A 22,423-nucleotide genomic window follows, 5' to 3' on the forward strand; every position below is an offset into this window, starting at 1 on the left:
TACCAAAGTAACACCCCAACCTCCCACAAGTGTTACATAGAACATTATTCAAATGATCACAAATGCACTGAGGCAACCCAGAATATTAGAAAATGGAAACAGACTGTCTATACCAGAGGTCCCCAATCTTTTGGGCACCAGGGACCAGTTCTGTGGAGAGAGGTTTTTCCCGAGGACTGGAGGGGGCTTGGTTTTGTGTGCTGCCTGCATCAGATGGATGGGGCTTTGCTTGTTTCTGTGGACCGGTGCTGGCATGCCACGGCCCGGTACTGGTCCACAGACTGGGGGTTGGGGACCCCTGGCCTATACAACATCTTCCAATAAAATGGATATCCAGGCAACTTTATCAAAAAGTGTCTGACTACGCAACCCACTACAGCACAACCAACAGAAGCTATGAAAAGGGAAAAATTACCATATATTAAAAAACATCTCAGAAACAACCCACAGACTGTTACATCAACATGGCATCACCAACAAAATCCAACAAAAGCCCTCCAAAAAAATGGTAGTCCAAGAAGTAAAAATATGAGCCATTTAAAACATACAATGTAAGGACCGTAACAGTCTTTATTGATTTATTTAATTTATTTATTTATTTAATCTGTTTGCTGCCCATCTCACTGTGAGGAAACTCTGGGCAGCTTATAACATTAAAAGCAATAAAAAAGTTGCCTGTGTAAGTAAGTAATAACAATAAAAATTATGAATAAAAGATGGGAGGGGGAACAGGATGCACAATGGGTGGGATGTGGGATCTTATTTTGGTCCAGCAGTATAAATCAGCAGAATAGTAGCAGAGCACATCCATGAACACTAACTGGCAGTAAGAAGACACTATGAAAACTGCTTAATTTCACAACACATGCACAGACTTAAAGATAGTTTTAACTGGGAAACTGTGAGCATCCTTAGACCGAGCTAAATCCAAAAACATTAATTCAGCACTCATTAAGCTCAGCACTCAGGCAAATTGGTCATTTACAGGGACATAGAGATTAATCACATTTACACATCATTCGAAAGAATAACACAGCTAAAAATGAATAAAAAGAGCTGAACATCTCCTAGCCAGCAATACACACCCAGGTAAGCAGGAGTTAATATCAGGAGCAACACCAGACAAACAATCAAGCAGTAAGCAAATACCCTAAAGCAGGGGTGTCAAAATGCTGGCCCATGGGCCAGATGCGTCATGCCAAAACCATGCCCATTTCCAGCTCTGGCAATGGGGAAAAAGTTGCGATACATCGTGACATGCCACGTGATGTGGCGAGTTTGACACCCCTGTCCTAAAGGAACTGCCAATTCAGACAAACAATCATTAAAAACAGCCTAATCAAGGAACTACCAAGGTCCAAACAACACAACCCACCCCCACACACAATGACAGGAAAAACTATTGTCAGTGGTGGGATTCAGCTGGTTTGCACCACTTTGGCAGAACTGGTAGCTAATTTTTTATTGCCCAGGCCCAGAGTGGACTTCCGGAAGCAGCATCCACACAGAGAACCGGTTGTTCACATATCTGAATCCCACCACTGGCTATTGTGTATAAACACAGAGAAAATTCAACCCTTTCTAACATTGAAGATGTTACCTAGCTGAGTAATGAAACATTTGCAAGAAAATAACTAAATTTAGAGAGCACCAAGGATTCCACTATCTGGAGAATAATCTAAAAATGCAAAGAGGGTAGCAAAGAAGCATTGCTTCTTTTTTATTTTGTTCTTGTTACAGCTTCCTCTTCTCTCTGCCCTGATTATATTCCACTGCAGTCTTCCCCAATGATATGTAGCTCCACCCCAATAGGAACTGCTTAAGTCCAGGCCCTTCCTCCCCTCCAAGTGGCCACCAGCTCAAAGAGGTCATTCACGTTGGTGCCTTTTCCTAACAGGGTACGTAACACAGTGGTATTCAGTCACGATTGGCAGCCATGCACATGGGGCGGTGATGGTCGCTCTCTCTCCATGGTGACTCATGTGGGATGATGGTGGCTGATCTCAGGCAATAATAACTTACAGGGAAAATGGTAGTCAATCTCTAATGTCAGCAACTTGCCCAGAATGATATTAATCAGCCTCTGGTGACAGCAACTTGCCTAGAATGATGGCGGTCAGTCTCTGGTGGCAACAACTTGCCCAGGACGATGTTAATCCATCTTTGATGATATCAGCTTGCCTAGAACGATGGCAACCAATCTCTGGTGCTGGCAGTGGGCTCCATTGTCCGCTCTCCTCACCCCTCTCTGACCTCACTCCATGAAATCCCAATTTTATCTCCTCCAGCTGATCCTATCAAGAAAAAAAAACCCTTACCTCCCACTAAAAGACATATGTCAAACTCTTCCCTAACTCTCCCTCTGCCTTACTCCAACGAGGGAAAGGAATTAAAACTCTCCAAACTACCCTCTCTCCCTCTCTTCATCTGGCCTGCCCGCAACAAAGGAGAAAGAAAGAATAAAATTTCACCTTTTCCCACCTCTCACTCTCTCTCTCTGCCTGGCCTGCTTCAAGAAAACAGCTCCAATCAGCCACTCTCACCCCCTCTCTCTCTCTGCCTGGCCTGCTTCAAGCAAACAAGCTTCTCTCTCTCTCTCTCTCTCTCTCTCTCTCTCTCTCTCTCTCTCTCTCTCTCTCTCTCTCTCTCTCTCTCTCTCTCTCTCTCTCTCTCTCTCTCTCTCTCTCTCTCTCTCTCTCTTCCTAGCCTGCTTCCAGCAAATGGCTCAAGCAACTACTCTCACCCTCCATCCCTCCCTGCCTGACCTGCTTCAAGCAAACAGCTCCAGAAACTACTTTCACTCTCTCTATCCCTCCCCCTCTCATCCAGCTTGCCTGTAACAAAGCAAGCAAACAAACAAACACAAAACCCCCAGCTTCTTACTCTCTGACTCAGCTGACTCAGAACAGCAAGCTCCACCAAGCCTTCTGTCTTCTTTCCTTCTATCTGCTTCCTCCTCCTTTTTCTTCCTTCCTCTGAACCATGCCCCACGGCCAGACCCATGGCAGCTGCCAGAGCTCCTCGTCTTCCTGCCTAATTGGCAGGGCTCCCACAAAGCCTCTCAGCTGGCCCCATTCTCACCCCAACTCCACTACAGATATAACCACTGAATCACTTCCTAAAACAGGAATAGATGTCTCTTATGTTCATACAACCCCCAGGCTCCATTTTGTGGCTTCAGAGTACTTAGGATTGGATTCAGAAATTCAATGGTCAGTATCTTTGTTGCTGTTTGCCACTAAATATCCTTCACAACTTAGAGCTTGAGATACCAAGAAAAAAAAGTGACTTTGAGAATGAAAACAGTCATCTTACCCTGAATGATGAGGTCCACGATTGGGATTCTCTTTTAAAATGGGTATAATTTATACATCCTATCTCATAATAATGTGCTGGTTAGTCTCATAAGTAATCCTTAAACCATAGTAGTTAACAAGAAACACTGCACTTCTAGTCTATACAAGCAACTGCAATTCCTCATCCATAGAATTTGGGAAGTTAAGAAGGTCCTAGACAATGTTGAGTTTTACATATTTCTATCTCTTCTGTATTTAAACATCTCTTCTTCCATTGTTTAATTAACTAGGAAAAGATGGAATCCTTGTTGGATTCACCTAAAATTCTCTGCACCCAATGTTGATAGCATCTGAAATCCTACAGTGCAAGATTAACACATCATTTCTTAAATCTATGTTCCATGGATTCATTACTGCTTACTCCACAAGTAGTGGGATTAGGACTGTACTCCAATTTAATCCTACTCAGTGTTTTTCAGATTAGAAACTGGTACTCAGGATGAATTTGTCTCTTGTCTGCATGGAAGGATTAACTTGGCTTTCTGCCTCTCCCATGTTATTTGTATCAATGCATTGTCACTAAAGAGGAGAGAATAAAAACCAAGATGAAAAAAATATTCAAAGAATTAAATGCAGCATTATGTTGCCCATTACCCTAGGATTAAAGTATTTTGATTAATATAATTTAGTTGTGAATATACATGCATAGACTTGAGTTTATTCGTTTTGAAAAAGTTCCACTAGGCTGAAGTCCTATACAAGATTACTACTAGTTAATCCTATTAAAATGGGCATGTGCATTTTAGGCAGCATTGTATACAATAGGCAGGATCCCACTAGCTATGATAAACAGAAGTGTTACTGGGGAATGCAGTAAACTATAGTAAATATAGATGTCTTAGCTTTTAAATTAAGTAGGAGTCTCATCTAAGTATTTACCCAACCTGGCCCTGCTTAGTTTTTTGAGATCCACCAAAACTGGGCTGCTAGTTAAACAGTGATGGAGGATCAGATTGGGCAAATACTTAGATGGGAGAATAGGAAATTTTAGGACTATAGGCCAGGGATCTTCAAACATGGCCCTTTTATGACTTGTGGACTTCAACTCCCAGAATTCCTCAGCCAGGTACGCTGGCCAAGCTTGAAGACCTCTGCTATAGGCTAATCTGGGAAGTAAAAAAAAAACCCTGAAAAGAAGACAGTTGCAAACAATTTCTTTTTCTTTTTTAAAGGGGTTTTATTGGTTTTTATAAGGATGGGGAGGAAAAAAGTGGGGGTGGGGATTGGGGTTAGAATACAGGGAAAGTTGGGCTAGGGATTGGGGTTTTCCCCGATAACATTCAATCTTTGACAAACAGCATATTGTCTGGGTACATGTATATAAATGAGAATATTAGAGTTAATGATTGATAGCAATAGTATAGTAAAATAATAAAAAAATATGAAGTTTTCAATCCATTATATTTTTCTTACTAAAATACATTGAAAAATACATATCACCTTCCTTTCTCTCTAATTCAGTTATCTTGTTGTTGTTGTTAGCTGCGAAGTCGTGTCCGACCCATCGCGACCCTATGGACAACATTCCTCCAGGCCTTCCTGTCCTCTACCATCTTCTGGAGTCCATTTAAGCTCACGCCTACTGCTTCAGTGACTCCATCCATCCACCTCATTCTCTGTCGTCCCCTTCTTCTATTGCCCTCGATCTTTCCCAGCATTAGGCAATTCAGTTATCTAGCCACTGATAAAATTTAGTCTAAGTTCTATAGTAAACTGAATCCTCTTTCTGATTAATCTCTAAGGTTAGTCTATCCATTTCAGTTGCAAACTATTTCTATCCCACTGCCAAGAAAGCTAAAGCCCTAACTGAACTTGATTCAAGGGAGAGTTTAATAACTGATGTAATTGCCAATGAAATGGCAGGAAATTTGGGCTACTCTCTCAGAGAGTTTGAGGTTTTCTACTGGCTGTCAAGCAGAAATTTCACCTCATATTAATCTGTCTCCTTTGACTTTCACCTGGGAGAAGAGATGTGACAGCTAATCAAAGTAGGCGAATGCTCTAATCAGAAAACAAATCGCAGTTTGTAAGAGGTTACTCTTGGGATTTCTGAGTCTAGAGCAGATATAAGGAGCCATAGCTAGTGTTAATTAAACAAAAGGGCTGCCATGGCCAAGGATTAAGAATTGATGAGATAACTCCCCCTCTCTTGAAAGAATGATCTTCAGATTACAGTAATGAGATTGATAGACCTTTGGGCATTGGTATTTCATCTTCAGGCATCTCTCCACAGCCCAAAGCTATAGGAAGTTAAAACATTACTTTTCAAAGGAATCTAAAATAAAGCAAGATTGTACATTTTTAACACAATAACTATGTGAAATGAGTACTGGGATGATGACAGTTAATTTATCCCTCTTTGTATTAAAAATACACCATGATGTAATTTGTATTTCTGAAAATAGTGTTCAAATGAGTGAAATTTGGCCATGGTTTATTATACAATGCAGTTTTTTCCATGAATTAGGGGAAGAGAATGATATATACTGGGGAAGTTGCTTGCAAAAATGCACGTGCCATGAAAACATTTACATATTTTATAGCTAGAAGCATGCCTATGGATTTTTAAGTTGTTCAAAGTGATGAGGAAACCAGATGGGACTTGAACAAATGCTAATAATACGCTGAGTAAATCAGACTGACTCTTCCATCCTTAGGCAGTTTGACTTGTAACTACATAAACAAGTTAGGATGCAAACAAGACAATGTGTAACACTGATACATTTCCTGGCCAGTAATTTGTTTTCTCTTTTTTGCCTTTTCTGCATCCAATCTATTCTTTTTATGGAATGAATCCTTGAAATCTGCCTGTGAGTATAGCCTTCATAAAGATGGATATTCAGATGCATAATTTCATCTGTTAGGAAATCTGTACAGAAGTTCCTTGTACACAGTAGCTACTCCCTTCATCTCAAGAACAGAAGCTTTAGAGAATGTACCAACCAATGTGTGTTATATATGTAAACAATCCTTTAATAGATATGTATATATGTTAACAGTTCAAATAATACGGCAGCAGCAAAGCGTATAAACTAAAAGCCTCCTGACAGAAAAATACGCGGGAACTTTGACAGCTGTCAAAGTTCCCCGCACAGCGCAGGCGCCACCACTGACAGCTCGAGGCTGTCAAACTCCGGACTACGAGGAAGCCTAAGCTGTCAAAGCGTCCACCGCACAGCGCAGGCGCGACCACTGACAGCTCGCGGCTGTCAAAACACCAAGCCACGCGGAAGCCGGAGCTGTCAACAAAAGACGACGCGGATTGGTCCCTGCCTGACACGGCGCCAAATTAAACACCGCTGATTGGTCCTCGCTACCAGCTGCCGGCTATAAAAGCCGGACAAGTTATTCTATGTTTGCCTTGCTCTTAATAAACCTGTTGTTAACTAGCCTGTCGTCCCGAGTGGTCCTTGGCTACTTCACTGGCGACGAAGGTGGGATCGCTCCGGAGCTGAAGTCACGGCCGAGGAAGGGAGTTCCCGGCAAGAGCTGTCACGGAAGTTTTAACTTCCATCGGAGCAACCCAGGACCGGACGACATGGCAAACTTCGGCCGTGTGAGGGAGTTTGATACCCGCCATCCCGAGAGATGGCAATCACACCTCGGCCAAGTCGAGGGATTCCTCCTCGTCAGTAAGATCACTGACGACCGAGCAAAGGCCGCCGCTCTGCTGTACATCAGCGGGCCCCCGGTGTACGATGCAGCCGTCGGGTTGTTCAGCCCGGTGCCCATCACTGAAGTCTCCTACGCAGACCTGGTGGACCAGCTGAACAAGTACTACATGCCGGCTCGTTCAGAACTATACTGGCGAGTACAATTCGCACAAAAGAAACAACGGCCGGACGAACCCGCCAACGAGTTCATCGCCGGGGTCAGACACGCTGCACGGAACTGCTGTTTCCCCGACCTGGAAGACCGCATCAGAGACCAGGTGGTGATCGGTCTGAGGGACGAGAGGCTACAGAAGAAACTGACGTCCAAACCCGACATGAACCTGGCTGAGCTGACCAGGGAGATCATGGCGTACGAGCACAGCCACAAGAAGAAGCCGACGATCACGACCCAGGAGACCCCCGCGACCGTCTACCAGGAGAGCGCAACCTTCAGCGACAGCGGAGAGTCGGTAGATTTCACCGATGGAGAAGCCCTACAGCGCAGAATGGAGCACCGGCTGCCGAGGAGGGGCAACACATCGGACAGCCGTAGGTCCAGGAACCCCCCACCGCCACCACCTCGTTACGAGCAACGAGCCGCCTGTGCCAGCTGCGGGGGCAATCATGCCCGAGGAAGCTGCCGCTTTAGGAACGCAAAATGCCACAATTGCGGGAAGACTGGCCACATCAAGCCGGTGTGCCGCAGCAAGGGCCGGGACAACATCAATGAGGTGGAGGCAAACCCCCCAGGTAGGCCGGCTGCCCAGGCCAGAAGGGAAACCCCACCAGGGCCCCTGGTAGAGACAATTGACAGGGTAAACAGCGTAAGCTCCAAGGTTAAGATTTGGGTCAGAATTCAGGGGGTGCCCTGCCAGATGGAAGTAGATTCAGGGTCAGCAGTCTCCTTAATTTCGCTGACAACCTATCAGGAGATCTGTCAGCAAGGCCGAGGACAAATTCCCCTGAAACAAACTCAGGTACACCTAGCTGACTTCCAGAAAACCCCCATTCCGTTGGAAGGGAAAGCCAAGGTCGTAGTACAGTACAAGGGGTTCAAGGGTCCCCTGGAGGTTTTAGTTACACCAGGGAACCGTACCAACCTGATAGGACTAAACTGGTTCAGTCCACTAGGCATCGCCTTAACGGGGGTTAACACCATTCAAACACCCAGCCTAGAAGTCGTTTGCGATAAGTACGCCGACGTTTTCGATGGCACTTTAGGAAAATATACGGGTCCCCCCATCTCCTTGCAGCTAAACCCTGCAATCCAACCAATTAAGATAAGAGCCAGGAGGGTACCTTTTGCCCTTAAAGAAAAAATCGAAAACGAACTGGATCGCCTCGTAGGACTAGGGGTGCTGGAGCCAACAGAAGGGGGAACCTGGGAGACCCCTATTGTCACCCCAATCAAACCTAATGGTGAAGTGAGAGTGTGCGCTGATTATAAGGCGACAGTCAACCTAGCCCTCAGCCCCCATGCCTACCCGGTGCCAGCGGTAAGGGACGTATTTGCTTCCATCCGCTCTGGTGCCCTTTTCGCCAAGCTTGATCTCACACAGGCGTATTTGCAACTGCCTGTCACTGAGGACACTGCGGAGGCCCAGACAATTGTCACCCACCGCGGTGCCTTTAAAGTAAAGAGGCTCCAATTTGGCATATCGGCGGCCCCGGGTATATTTCAGGGTATCATGGAGAAGACCCTGAAAGGAATACCCGGGGTCTGCCCCTATTTCGACGATGTTCTCATCGCCGGAGAAAACGAAGCGAACTTAGCTGACAGGCTGTCAGCTGTGCTGAGCCGGCTCAGAGAAGCCGGCCTCAAACTTAAGCGGGAAAAGTGCTCTATTGGAGTCACATCCACCGAATTCCTAGGGTACAAAATAGATAGCCAGGGCATTCACCCCACCTCAGAAAAACTTCAGGCTATTCAGACCGCACCCAGCCCTAGGAATAAACAAGAGCTCCAATCCTTTTTAGGACTGTTAAACTTTTACCACGCCTTCATTCCCCATAAAGCCACTATTGCAGAGCCTCTGCATAGACTCCTAGACAAGGGTACAACTTGGTCCTGGACCAAAGAACATGAGAATAGCTTCCAATCGTTAAAAAAGATTATCTGTCACAGTTCAACTATCACCCTGTTCAGAGAGGACACCCCAATATGCATCGCTTGCGATGCCTCTCCCTATGGAATCGGGGCTGTCTTAAGTCACACATTCAAGGACGGCACACAAAGACCCATAGCCTTCTATTCACGCACTCTGACCAAAGCTGAAAGAAACTATGCACAAATTGACAGGGAAGCCCTAGCAATAGTAGCAGGGGTCAAAAAATTTCACGATTACCTGTATGGAAGACCATTTACTATATTTACGGATCACAAACCCCTGCTAGGCATATTCACTTGGAACAAAACTACTCCACAAATTCTCTCTCCGAGAATTTTAAGATGGTCAACATTCTTAGCAGCCTATTCCTATCAACTAATACATAAACCAGGTAAAGAATTGGGACATGCTGACTGCCTCAGCAGACTGCCCATACAAGCCAGGGACGCAGACCCAGCCCCAGCCAGCCAGATTTTAGCAATCTCCCAACTGCCAGAATGCCCCCTGACTGCAAACATCATAGCCAATAATTCTGCCAAAGATAAAATACTTGCCAGAATCCTCAAATGGGCCACAACAGGATGGCCAGCTCAAAATCCACAACCTCAATTCCAACCTTATTATAACAGGAAAAATGAGATTTCAACACATAGAGGATGCCTGCTGTGGGGAAATAGGGTCATCATACCAGAGAAAAACATAGACCAAACATTACAAATTTTACACGAAGGACACCCTGGAATTGTAAAAATGAAGGCGATGGCTAGAAGTTATGTGTGGTGGCCAGGCATAGATAAACAAATAGAAAAGTATGTGGGTGGGTGTTATACCTGTCAAGAGACCAGGAACGAACCACCCCAGGCACCAATCCATAAATGGGAGACTACAAGGAACCCGTGGTCACGTATACATTTAGATTTTGCAGGACCTATCCAAGGCCAAAGTTTCTTAATTGTAGTAGACAGCCACTCTAAATGGCTGGAAGTCACACCCCTTAGAAAAACAACGTCCCAAGCCACTATTCAAGCTTTACGAAAAATATTCGCTACACACGGCCTACCTGACACCATGGTTTCTGACAACGGACCTCAATTCACCTCTCGTGAATTTCAGATCTTCGCTATGAAGAATTGTATTAGGCTGGTCACGTCGGCGCCGTTCCACCCATCGTCAAACGGAATGGCTGAAATTATGGTACGATCCACAAAAGAAGCATTAAAAAAATTCGTTACAGGAAACTGGCAGAGGCGCCTCAGCCAGTTCCTCTTAGCACAACACACAACACCATGCTCTACGACCGGCAAATCACCGGCGGAATTAAGATGGGGGAGAAGGCTAATAACACGTCTGGACAGACTGCACCCCGACACATATCCAGAAGAAAAACAGCACCCCCACCCCGCCCGCACACTCAACCCAGGTCAATTGATTTGGGCACGATCTTACACAGATAAAAACAAGTGGGTCCAAGGGACAGTAATAAAACAAACAGGGCCCATCTCATACCTTATAGCTACGCAAGCACAGGGCAACATACGCCGCCATATTGATCAGCTCAGACCCAGACAACCACCACACAATTCTGAGCAACCAACCAATGCCAGCATACAACCCCCACCGGAAATGCTGCCTATCCCAAACCAGGAAGAAGAACACCAAAACGAAGATCCAGGACCAGACCACCCTCCACCCCTTCGCCGCTCAACCAGGAATCGGAGACCACCCACCTACCTAAAAGACTATCAGTGGGCAGGTTCAAACATCCAAGAGGAGGGAAACGCACCAGGGGAGGGGTAAGGGGTGTGTTATATATGTAAACAATCCTTTAATAGATATGTATATATGTTAACAGTTCAAATAATACGGCAGCAGCAAAGCGTATAAACTAAAAGCCTCCTGACAGAAAAATACGCGGGAACTTTGACAGCTGTCAAAGTTCCCCGCACAGCGCAGGCGCCACCACTGACAGCTCGAGGCTGTCAAACTCCGGACTACGAGGAAGCCTAAGCTGTCAAAGCGTCCACCGCACAGCGCAGGCGCGACCACTGACAGCTCGCGGCTGTCAAAACACCAAGCCACGCGGAAGCCGGAGCTGTCAACAAAAGACGACGCGGATTGGTCCCTGCCTGACACGGCGCCAAATTAAACACCGCTGATTGGTCCTCGCTACCAGCTGCCGGCTATAAAAGCCGGACAAGTTATTCTATGTTTGCCTTGCTCTTAATAAACCTGTTGTTAACTAGCCTGTCATCCCGAGTGGTCCTTGGCTACTTCACAATGTATATCAATAAAAAAGTTAACCATGCACCTGTTTACTTCTGAACAGATGTGTTATGGGGAGCCCACGTTGGCTGGAAAGACATGTAAACCAAACAAGACACTGACATGCTGGAACATATCCCAAAATCACATTTTGTCTTATATGAAGTAAAGAATTAGCTTATGTTTTCTTCCCCTCAACATGAAAAAGAAGTATCTACTTAAACTATAACATGTGAGAGGTGGCAGCTTAATATTAGAAAGGAGATGAAAAGTGTAATTTGGAACTGAATCCAATGTGCAGAACTAGCATCTGCTTTTTCAAAGACCCACATAGCACAATCCAGTTTGGGATTGTTCAGAATTAATCCCACTGAATTTACTCCATGCTAAGTGTTTATAAGATAGTATCTCTTCTAAACAGTTGCCAGGAATACTCCCCCGCCCCAGAACATAATGAACTCAGTGACAAGAATAAACATGGATCGGCCTTCCTTTTCAGAGCAAAGTATAGCAGTGCAACCTCTTTTCAACTCAACCCAAACTCAACCATTTCTTCATTTCAACCATACCTATCACATTACTTTTACAAGACCTTCTTTTTTATCCCTGCTTAGAATCAGGCACCCACAGCTATAATAAAGGAAAGAAGCAACATGGTTTTTTATAAGCTATCAATTTTTAAAGCTACCCTCCTTAACCCAAGCAAAAACTAAAGTCAAAACCAACCTCTCAAGAGACTCAAAGAAGCCCATGCATTCCAGTTGGAATCGGTTCCTTCAATCTCCAGCTGTGCAGTTGGGAAAACTGAAAAGCTCATTGCTCATCTGAGAAGAAAAAAACAATTTGCCCAGTCCACGCCCAAACCAGAGGAATGCATGAAAGGTCAAACATCACTTGAATGCCTCCAGGAAGTAAGCTTCCTTATTAACCTCAGAGGGAGCTGGCATTTGGAATTGGCATTTGGAGCTACCTGGATGAGTTTCACAACTCCTTTCCCTAACAATGCTGCTTTCTTTTGGCAGAAGGCCTGTGCAATAGGTAGAACGTCTGCTGAAGGTCTGTGTAGAGCAGGGGTGTCAAACTCAATTTTATTGAGGGCCGCATCAGCATTGCGGTTGCCCTCAGGGGGCCGGGTGGGCGTGGCCTACTGGGTGGGTGTGGCTAAAGTGCGTATGGCCTACTGGGTGGGCATGGCCAGCTCTACATCGTTCGCATCAAGGGTGCCTATGGGGGCCTGGGCAGGAGTGGGACAGATCTGAGGGTCTCTGGCAGGAGGAGGGTCTCTGGGCCAGGGCCAAGGCAGTGGGGGCCGTTCCCTCACTGTTTCCAGGATGGCTTCGCGGGCCGCATGAAACCACTTCATGGGCTGGATCTGGCCCCCGGGCCTTGTGTTTGACATGTCTGGTGTAGAGAGTTAAGTGGTTAAGAAGTGAGGATGGCTTGCAACTCAGAGACTTTAGTGTGCGTACATATGCACATAGAAGCAGCACAAGTACACATTATGATCTTGTGATCCTTTTTGTAAGTACAAGTGATTTTGAGGGGATTAATCATAATAAATAATAGGTATTACGAGTGTCTCCTAAATTTTCCTTCCCTGTCCATAATATTTGCTTACAATCATATAAACAATAAATACAGTTTATTGAAAACTAGATTCTGGATTGTTGCCTTGTGCCTTTTTGGAAGGCAGTTGATTTTACCTATTCATTTATTTCCCTATGAAGCCCACTACATTTCTGAGGAGGGAATAGAATAAGATAGTATCAACCTCCCTAATGGGGCAGGAGAGGAGGAGGAGGGCCATTGACTCAGTGTAGCCATTTTCTCCATTAGCTTCTACAACAGTGACTCACAACCTTTTGGGCACCAGGGACCGGTTCTGTGGAGAGAGGATTTTCCACGGATCGGAGAGGGCATGGTTTCGCATATTGCCTGCTTCTCACAGATGGGTCTTTGCCTGTTTGCATGGCCCAGTTTCTGGCATGCCATGGCCCAATGCCGTTCCACAGACCAGGTGTTGGGGACCCCTGTTCTACAAAGCATCTTGTTGTTACTCTGTCCATTCCCAGAGGATTCAAAAGTCAGCAGTCTCAGAGACATTTGCAACATTTAACTGAAGACTTAGCCTCAGGAACCCCCTCATTCCTTAATAGGTTTGGAATTTTGGAACACTGCAGATAGTGTTTACATTTTTCTGTAACATATCTTCAGAAATCAAGGTCTGTCTGAGGTCTGTAAATGTCTCATAAATAGACCTTCTGTAACATGACTTTGTCTATTTATTTGGTTATCCCGATATCTTCTTATGTATGTGATTAGTTTATCTTCATTATCCTGTTGTGTTTGGCTCAGATATCATTATCTCTCACCATCAACATGTTCTCCTTCTCCTTCTCATTATTAATTATTTATTATTATTATTATTATTATTATTATTATTATTATTATTATTATTATTATTATTATTATTATTATTATTATTATTATTATTATTATTATTATTATTATTATTATTGTCAGGCATCCCAAGGCTGAAGTCAACTTGCTTTCAAATGCCTTTTGGTCAGAGAGAATGCCCATTATATTATTTAGAGGACATTATCTCCTAAAAAAATGATAAATAGCAATAAAGACTCCAACTTGTGCAGAATGTAGCCGCGCGAGTTGTCTTGGGAGTTTCCCGATACTCCCATGTTACACCTTTGCTCCGCGAGCTGCATTGGCTACCGGTTGCTCTCCGGGTGAGGTTCAAGGTGTTAGTTATGACTTACAAAGCCCTTCATGGCATGGGTCTGGATTACCTACGGCAACACCTGCGGCCGGCGTCAACTCCCCTCCGTCCAGTGCGCCCCCACAGAGAGGGCCTCCTTAGGGTGCCGCCGATCAAAGAATGCCGATTGGTGACCCCCAGGGGGAGAGCGTTCTCTGTGGGTGCGCCAGACCTCTGGAACCGCTTACCGGTTGAGCTCCGGATGGCCCCCGACCTTCGCTCCTTCCGGCGCGATCTCAAAACATTCTTTTTTGAACAAGCTGGCCTGGTCTGACGGGATGGGGTTGGGTTTTTAAAACTAGTTTTAACTTTAATATGTATTGATTTTATGGGCATGATGTTTAATGGCTTTTTAATTTTTGTATTCGATTTTTATTGTGTATTGCCCTGTTCACCGCCCTGAGTCCTTCGGGAGAAGGGCGGTATAGAAATCAAATTATTAAATTAAATTATTAAAGAACCAGAACCCCCAATTTTAGTATACCTGAAGGAATTCTTTATATTATAATGACATGATATATGGAAATATATTGACATAAAAATGGCTATTGTGGTGGAATATGTTGTGGATTCTAAGAGGGGAGGGGCTGTATTCCAGAGAACCAAGACTGATCTCTTGATTGGGAGAAAGAGAATTAAGAATCTTCCTCCCCAGAGATTCTCAGAGTATATCTTTAATGATGCAAGCAATTGCTGTAGCTTTGCAAGATAGTTTAATAATAGTAAAGGAAACTGCTCTGAAGTAACTCTACATGTCTTTCTCGTTTTGGGGGTCCTGGTATTATTTCTATAAATATAAATAGATTTATTAGATATTTTCATAATTCTAATAGTCAAAATATATACAAACAAAAATATATGCCTTGAAACTAAAGGCAATGTCTATATAATCAAAAGGGAACAAAAAGACTAGCACATATCCTCTCCACCAGCCCACACCCAGACAAGCAGGAATTAACACCAGACAAACTATCAATTATCTATTTAAGAAACTTCCAAGAAGAAAACCACACCCCCACCAACACTGGCAGAGCAAGCTACTGTACATAAACAGGGAGCAAATCCCACTTCACTTACACTGATAATGTTACCTAGTTGGGTAATGAAACATCTGCAAGCAAACAACAAATCTTTGAGAGGACCAAGAACTTCATAGTTCAACTCTAAGCCACACATATTCTTTTCTATTGGGATCTTTATATTGAATCATTTGGCATGATTAAGCTTGGAAATAATGTAAATTATTGTGTGCATTTCAGTAGTTTGCATCAAGATTAGCACAGCATAAAACTACAAGCTGCAACTGAAAAACAACAGGGAAATAGTTGGAAATTATCAGAGAGATAACCGGTTAATATATGAAGGATGTAAAAATGGGCAAACAATGCAAGCATAAGCAAGGATATATACACTATATGTCCAAGTGAACAACCCCATGTTCTACAGATGGCATACATCCCCAGCTTATTTTATGGCTTGGAATCTCTGGAATATAAGAGGAAGAATTATTTTAAAGGTTTGGGGGAAGTTAAGGTGCAATCTAAGGAACACAGTTTAGCCCTTAAACTCTACAGTCTTCCCAGTTGGGATGATTTTTCCCAATTGGGATAATTATATATTGCCTCTTAATTGCTCCATCTAAAAAAAGGACTTGGAGCTTGCAAACTCTGATAATGTTCTGACATTATTTCTCACATTCTCAGCAGCCTCTGGCTGTAAGAAAATGATGTATCTTTATGCGGACTCTACAAGGAGCCTTAGACTATTATTTGTTTTCAGTAATGAGCTGGTTTTCATTCTCTATTACTCAGTTTGTTAATACATCCTTTACTAAGTACATTTACTATTTACCCTAAACAATACCCATTCATGGATTGGGTTCTAATTAGAAGGATCCATTTCTAAGGCAAATGCCATTTTGAGGCAATGGGTTGAGGGAACTATTCCAAAACAACTGAGGGACAGAACATCTGGCTAACCTATTGCTGATGACCCAAATTCTACTAGTATATCCAGATCTGCATTCTGTATTTCTTAGTGAAGATAGCAACATTTAACCAAGCAATCACCACTCAATGTGGAGCTCCACTCAGTGGTAACTGAGATCATTATCTTCCCTCCATTTTTAATGGCCAATCTACCTGCTACTTGCATCCTCCAATCCTTCTTCCTCAACTTCTGGAAATAATCCCTTCAATCTCCACAGGTTCCACTTTTTAAGCAAAAGAGTGCTCTGAACTTATCCTGGAACTTATGTTCGGGAAAGTAGAAAAGACCAAATAGACAAATAACACAATGAAAGTCTGATGTCAGCTGAGTTTGACCCTTGCTAACAATATGAAGTGATTTGCCACTGTTCTTTTATAGGATTTTTCCCCTCCTAGCTTCTCACTTTAGTAGACTCTTTGGGGTTTTCTGCTAATTTCTGAACATATCTGAACATAGATCACATCAGTCAAGTCTGGCTACCAGCTCTGACAAACAAATGCTTCAGGCCCTACTGGATTGGCCTGTTTCAAAGATCTTTTCTGTCTCTTTCCATTCTTCTGTATCTTGCTGAGTAACAAATACGCAGGAATGAAGTCAAATAATCTTTAATTTCTGTTCCTCCCTCACTCAGTGGTGGCTTTAAAGACTCATGACACAGATCTTTCCATGTTAATATGAGCAAAAAAACCACCTTATTTTGGAAGAGACTTTGGGTTTTACAGAGAGGCTTAATGCTAGTGATTTACTTCTCTACATTTTACTGCTTGGTCTGATATATATCTCAACCCTCTTTAATCTTCATTAACATTGCTTGCTGGTTTTAAGAATTAAATCTCAGTGCTGATACAGAAGAATGAGTAGACCTTGGTGTTTGTTAATGTCACTGTTTATAGTCAAGTAAACTTTCTATGTAGCTCCAAAAAGGTAAGTTGATTCTGCAAGACGTAGAGAATATGTATGCGTAAAATAGTATGTATAAAACACTGTTTTGCTATTTTCAATGGTATTCATGCCCACTGAAGTTTTGTAGAGTTGGAAGGATAAACAGGTAGTAAAAACTAATTCAGAGCAATCTTAGTCATTTGTAATTATGGCCTTTTTAAATAAAATTCCAAATTAGGTAACTTAACAGTTGATACTACTGATCCTATTCTTATGCAATTTCTGGAATGAATTAGGCAGTGCTTTTTTTGTAAAAGAAAAAGGTGCCGGAACTCACACATGTCATACAACCTGCCTTGCCTACCCTACAAGGTTCCATCCAAAAAAGGTGCCAGAACTCTGTTCTGAGCGTTCTATGACAAAAAACCCCCTGGAATTAGGTAATTTTAGTATATAATATGCTGATTCAGTGACCTAAGATCTAAGCAGATGGGTAGTTTAATGGTTTAGTTAGTACATCTACCCTAAGAAATAACCAAATGATAAGCTAATGGCATATATTGACTAGTACTTTTTATTATGATTTTTTTTTAATAAATTCAGGAGATTGCCTTGTAAATTATCTAATTTTTGTACAGTTTATATAAAATTCTTGATTAATTTGGAAAATAGCACACATAGTTGTGAAAAATATAGCACCATATACAATAACTTCTTTTCAAGTTATCAAATGAATAAAACCATTCCTTGCATTACTTATGTGAGCTATAGAAAACACACACCAAAACCTTCTTAGTATCTATTCTCTAGAATAGAGGAGGTTAAATCTCTTGCAGCCAATGGCTATGACTGCATAGACTGCAGTGGTAGGACATCATAGTAAATTTTTGCATCACTGTCCTATAGGGGATATCAGACATTAATAACCCTATTTATTTTGTTGTAGATTTCTGACATTTATAGTACTTGGATTTTTTTTCCTGCAGAAAATCATAAAACTATGCACTCATTATCTATCAGTTTGCAGATAAATTTTGGTGCTACTGCTAGGGGTATAAGGGCCCAAACGTTCCTCCACCAAAAAAGGGGGAGGGTCATGGACTAGATGTAGAGGACCCTCTTCTGCTCTAGAAAGTTTCTGGGTTTAGGTTTACTACCCTGACTGTTTTTCCACCAATAGATGATGATTTGTATTGGGATTTCATTTTTATTTTTTTATTCATTTTTTAAAAAATCTTTGGTTTTGCTTTTTGATTTTATTAAACTATGTGACTTCATCTCAATCCATTTCATTGCCTTTTTGTTTACCATTTCAAGCACTTTAAATTGGAAAGAATGCTCACAAGTTTTACAAATAAAAAATAAACTTGATGTGTAAACTTTGGTGAAGACTAAATTAAAGTATAACAATGAACTATGTCCTGGGCCTCATTTGAGATAATGCGATGAGTTGGCCCCAGCTTCTTTCATCTGTTGCATAGCAGAGCATGAGAGAGAATTTTTTTAGAAGCCAGAATTAATCCCTCCTTCCATGGCAGATAAAGTTTGCTTTTCAATTTGCTGTCTGGTAATCAAAAACACATCCTTAGATTGCCTACTCTTAAGTGTATTGTTTGTTCACTTATCTTTTCCTTATGAGCAGCATACAATAGAGATTATGGAAAAAAGAAAGAACAAAATCATGAAAGAAAAGGAAAAGATACCTGGTCTGATATGTTATATGGGGCTTCTAATTTCTCTTGGTGCTTTGCAGTCACACAAGGGTTGCTAGAACTGATGAGCACAGGCGAGCTGATATCCAAAGTCTGCCTCCTTGTGGGTGAATGAACCATCCTGTTGAGGGTATTTAGGGCAGTTGTAATAGAGAACTGTCTCATGGTCTTCCTTCTAGATTCAGATCCTTTGCAGAAAGTGGGTGACTCTACACCTTTTGATCTAGGTAAGAACCTTTGTAAAGGAGAAGCACATTTCAGGGGAGAAAACTGGTAACTTTTGCTCCTTTGAAGAAGTTGCTGTGCTGCTGCATTTGGCTGGAAAAAGAACGGGAGGGAGAAAAGAGATGTGACTTTGTTGATAGCAACCCAAAGATTTTAAGTTGCAGAACTCCAGGAACTGCTTGAGTAGTTATCTCTAGCAACATGCTAACTTGCACGTGGAATGGCATTACTGATTGGGTCTGCACACAGTGCTAAGTCATAGCTTATTTAACAACCTTATTGTAAAAGGTAAAGGTAAAGGTTCCCCCACACATGCATGCTAGTCGTTTCCAACTCTAGGGGCCGGTGCTCCTCTCCGTTTCAAAGCCGAAGAGCCAGCGCTTGTCCGAGGACGTCTCCGTGGTCATGTGGCCGGCATGACTAGATGCCAAAGGTGTACGGAACGCTGTTGTCTTCCCACCGTAGTGGTCCCTATTTTTCTACTTGCTTTTTTATGTGCTTTCGAACTGCTAGGTTGGCAGAAGCTGGGACGAGTAACAGACGCTCACTCTGTTACGTGGCACTCGGGATTCAACCCGCCAAACTGCCGTCCATCTGATCGACAAGCTCAGTGTCCTAACCCACTGAGCCACTGTGTCACTCAACAAACAACCTTATTGAGGTTTTATCAAATTTGCAAAGCCATTCAACTCTCTAGGGGTTGCTGAGTAGCATACAGTATTAAAAAAATAACTTAACATAACAGTAACAATAAAAGGATAGTGAAGCACTCAGAAAGAATAAAAGTAACACCGTCTTAATGTACACCATTCTCAGAAAGTGCCACCATATAATTTAACCCAGAGTTTTAAGGGCTGGTTTGAATGAGGCTAAGGAGGATACATATGAAGCTTGGGGAGTCTGCATCTGCTGTTTCATAGAGCAGAAGCTGGGACAGAGAAAGATCATATTCAAGTTTCATCAGGTAGCAGAGTTTAATCTATGGGACCTGAAACATATCAATTCTGTTGGAATGAATAGGACGGGCAGAAATGTAGGAGACAGATGGTGTCTAGATAATGAGCCCTTATGACCTAAAGGTGATACCCAGCACCATGAAATGTACCTTTAAGATTACAGGTGACCATTGTAGTCATACAATAGAGATGTGTACATGGGTATATCGTCACATGCTTATGGTGGACCAACTGCAGTGTCTGAATGGCTTTCAGAGGTAGCCTGACACTGTCTAGAAGGCTTCCCAATGCAGAAATAGGCAATTGGTGGAAAAGATAAATCAGTGAGAAGGCCTTCCTGGCTACCACTGCTACTTAATGCTTTAGCAGGAGCTGTAAGTTTAGGAAAACTCCCAAATGGTGCATTAACTTTGAATGGAGAAGTGAAAGCCCTTTCAGAATTAAAGATAGCAAAGTTCTGGGTGATCATAAGATCCACAGCCACTCAGTCTCATTAGTGGTGACCTTGAGTCTCTCTCTCTCTCTCTCTCTACACACACACAGACACACACACACTGATGAGTCCATTATTACCAGCCTTAGCTCCTTTAACACATTGGCTATACACAGAATATACTCTGAACTTTTAAAGGCAAGATTATTTTGTCCCACTCACTACTTCCAATACCTGACTAGAGAGGCTTCAGATTTCTCTTAATTTTCGGTTGTCTATCATTTGATGGGTATGTTAGCTTGCTTTAAACAACCATTTGATGGATTTCAAGGAGAGCTTTTTCTCAAGACTGAAATCACAAGCCATGATCAAATGTGCTGACACAGAACATGTTGTGAGATTGTGTGGTGCGGGTGTATATTCATAGTACATTCAATAAATTGTTCTTACCTCCACAAACAAGATGGGAAAAATTCCTGTTCTGTTCCCCAACTTTCCTTCTGCCCAATTCTCATCCATTCGACTGATTATAGTGATTATATCACCCTGAAAGATAATAATCATAAAGACTAACCAGGGTAGTCGCTTATGCTTGATAGAGGATCTGTAGTTTACTGTATTACAGTGAAATATAAATTACATCAACTTGGTTTGTAAGCCATTAAAATATGAAACATTGCCTACACTATGTGTGTAAAATTACGAGGACCCTTATTCTTCCCCCATGTGATCTTTATGAAGCTCTTTCCTTTTGGTCAAATATATCAAAGTAGTTGTACTATTTTTCTTTTTAAAAAATCTCAATCATATTAACAAGTAGATTGGTATTTCTCAAAACAAGTCTAACATATGTGCACGAAGGGAAAGAATATTTCAACATTTCAGCACATCACATTCCTCAATATTTTAACATAAACAAGATACATTTAGCTACCACCTGAATGAATGGAAAATGAATTCAAGGAAAGATGGCAATGCAGAAGCTACGGTATAAAAATTTAATAAATAATAAATAAATTAATAAATAATACTCAGATGTGAGTAAAAACTATTGTGGTACAGAATGCTGTAAAAAGTATGTGGAATTATTCTATGGGAAACAGGACAAAGGTTGCAAGGTGGAATGTTGAAGTAAAAAAATGATTAATATGATTAATGAAAAATGAGAATGAAGGAAAAATCACACACACACACACACACACACAAAGACAAAGATGGATAGAGAGAGAATGTAGTCAAAGAAAAAAAGGAATAGTTAAGGTTTAAAGATGCAGAGAAAATGCAGAATGATTCTGATGAAAATTGAAACAAATATTTTTGAAATGTGTGATGAAGTCTAAACAAAGATGTTTATCAGAGGGTAAGGAAAACATGATGAAATGATGTATGATGAAGCTGAAGTGAGTTGAATACTATTTTAGGACTATTTTCAAGATTTGCATGGGACAGGTTATATGTTGAAAGAGAAGAACTGAAATAAATGAAATCCACATTAATATTTGAGATAAAAATGTGGAAAAGGATGTCATACAGGTAGTCCTTGACATATGACAACTGATCCCAAAATTTCTGTGGCTAAGCAGGACATTTGTAGAGTGAGTTTTGCCCCATTTTGCAACCTTTCTTGCCACAGTTGTTAAGTGAATCACTGCAGTTGTTAAGTTAGTAAGTGAATCTAGCTCCCCCATTGAGTGTGCTTGTCAGAAGGTTGCGTAGATGATCACAGGACCTGGGCACACTGCAACTGTCATAAATATGAGTCAGTTGCTGAGCATCTGAATTTTGATGACGTGAGCATGGGGATGCTGCAACAGTTATGAAAATCTGTCATAAATCATAAGTCAGTGCCATTTTTTCAGTGCTGTTGTAACTTCATACGGTCACTAAATTAATTGTTGTAAGTTGAGCTCTACCTGTATAGTGAGAAAGTGAAAAAAATGTAAGGCTGTAGGTAGAAATAGTGTAAGTGGAATATGCTATAGTTTGCTTGTGGAATAGATGTGTGATTTATTTAATGTGCATGTGAAGACTGCATCTTCTGTATGTCCCAAAATTGATAGTATGGCATTATTTC

General features: G+C 42.1%; 1 protein-coding gene across 2 annotated transcripts in view; it reads right to left on the reverse strand.

The window, feature by feature from the left end:
• Positions 1–22,423, reverse strand: part of SH3RF2 (SH3 domain containing ring finger 2) — a 103,832-nt gene that overhangs the window by 35,169 nt on the left and 46,240 nt on the right. For both annotated transcript variants that reach the window (XM_081320709.1, XM_081320710.1), the window contains exons 4-5: positions 20,800–20,895; positions 18,727–19,053 (exon numbers count right to left, since the gene is read on the reverse strand). In XM_081320709.1, coding sequence (XP_081176835.1) covers positions 18,727–19,053; positions 20,800–20,895 — 423 coding nt within the window. The remainder of the gene's footprint in view (positions 1–18,726; positions 19,054–20,799; positions 20,896–22,423) is intronic.

The sequence above is a fragment of the Vipera berus genome (genome assembly GCF_964194415.1).
Source record: "Vipera berus genome assembly, chromosome: 2".
Lineage (NCBI taxonomy): Eukaryota > Metazoa > Chordata > Lepidosauria > Squamata > Viperidae > Vipera > Vipera berus.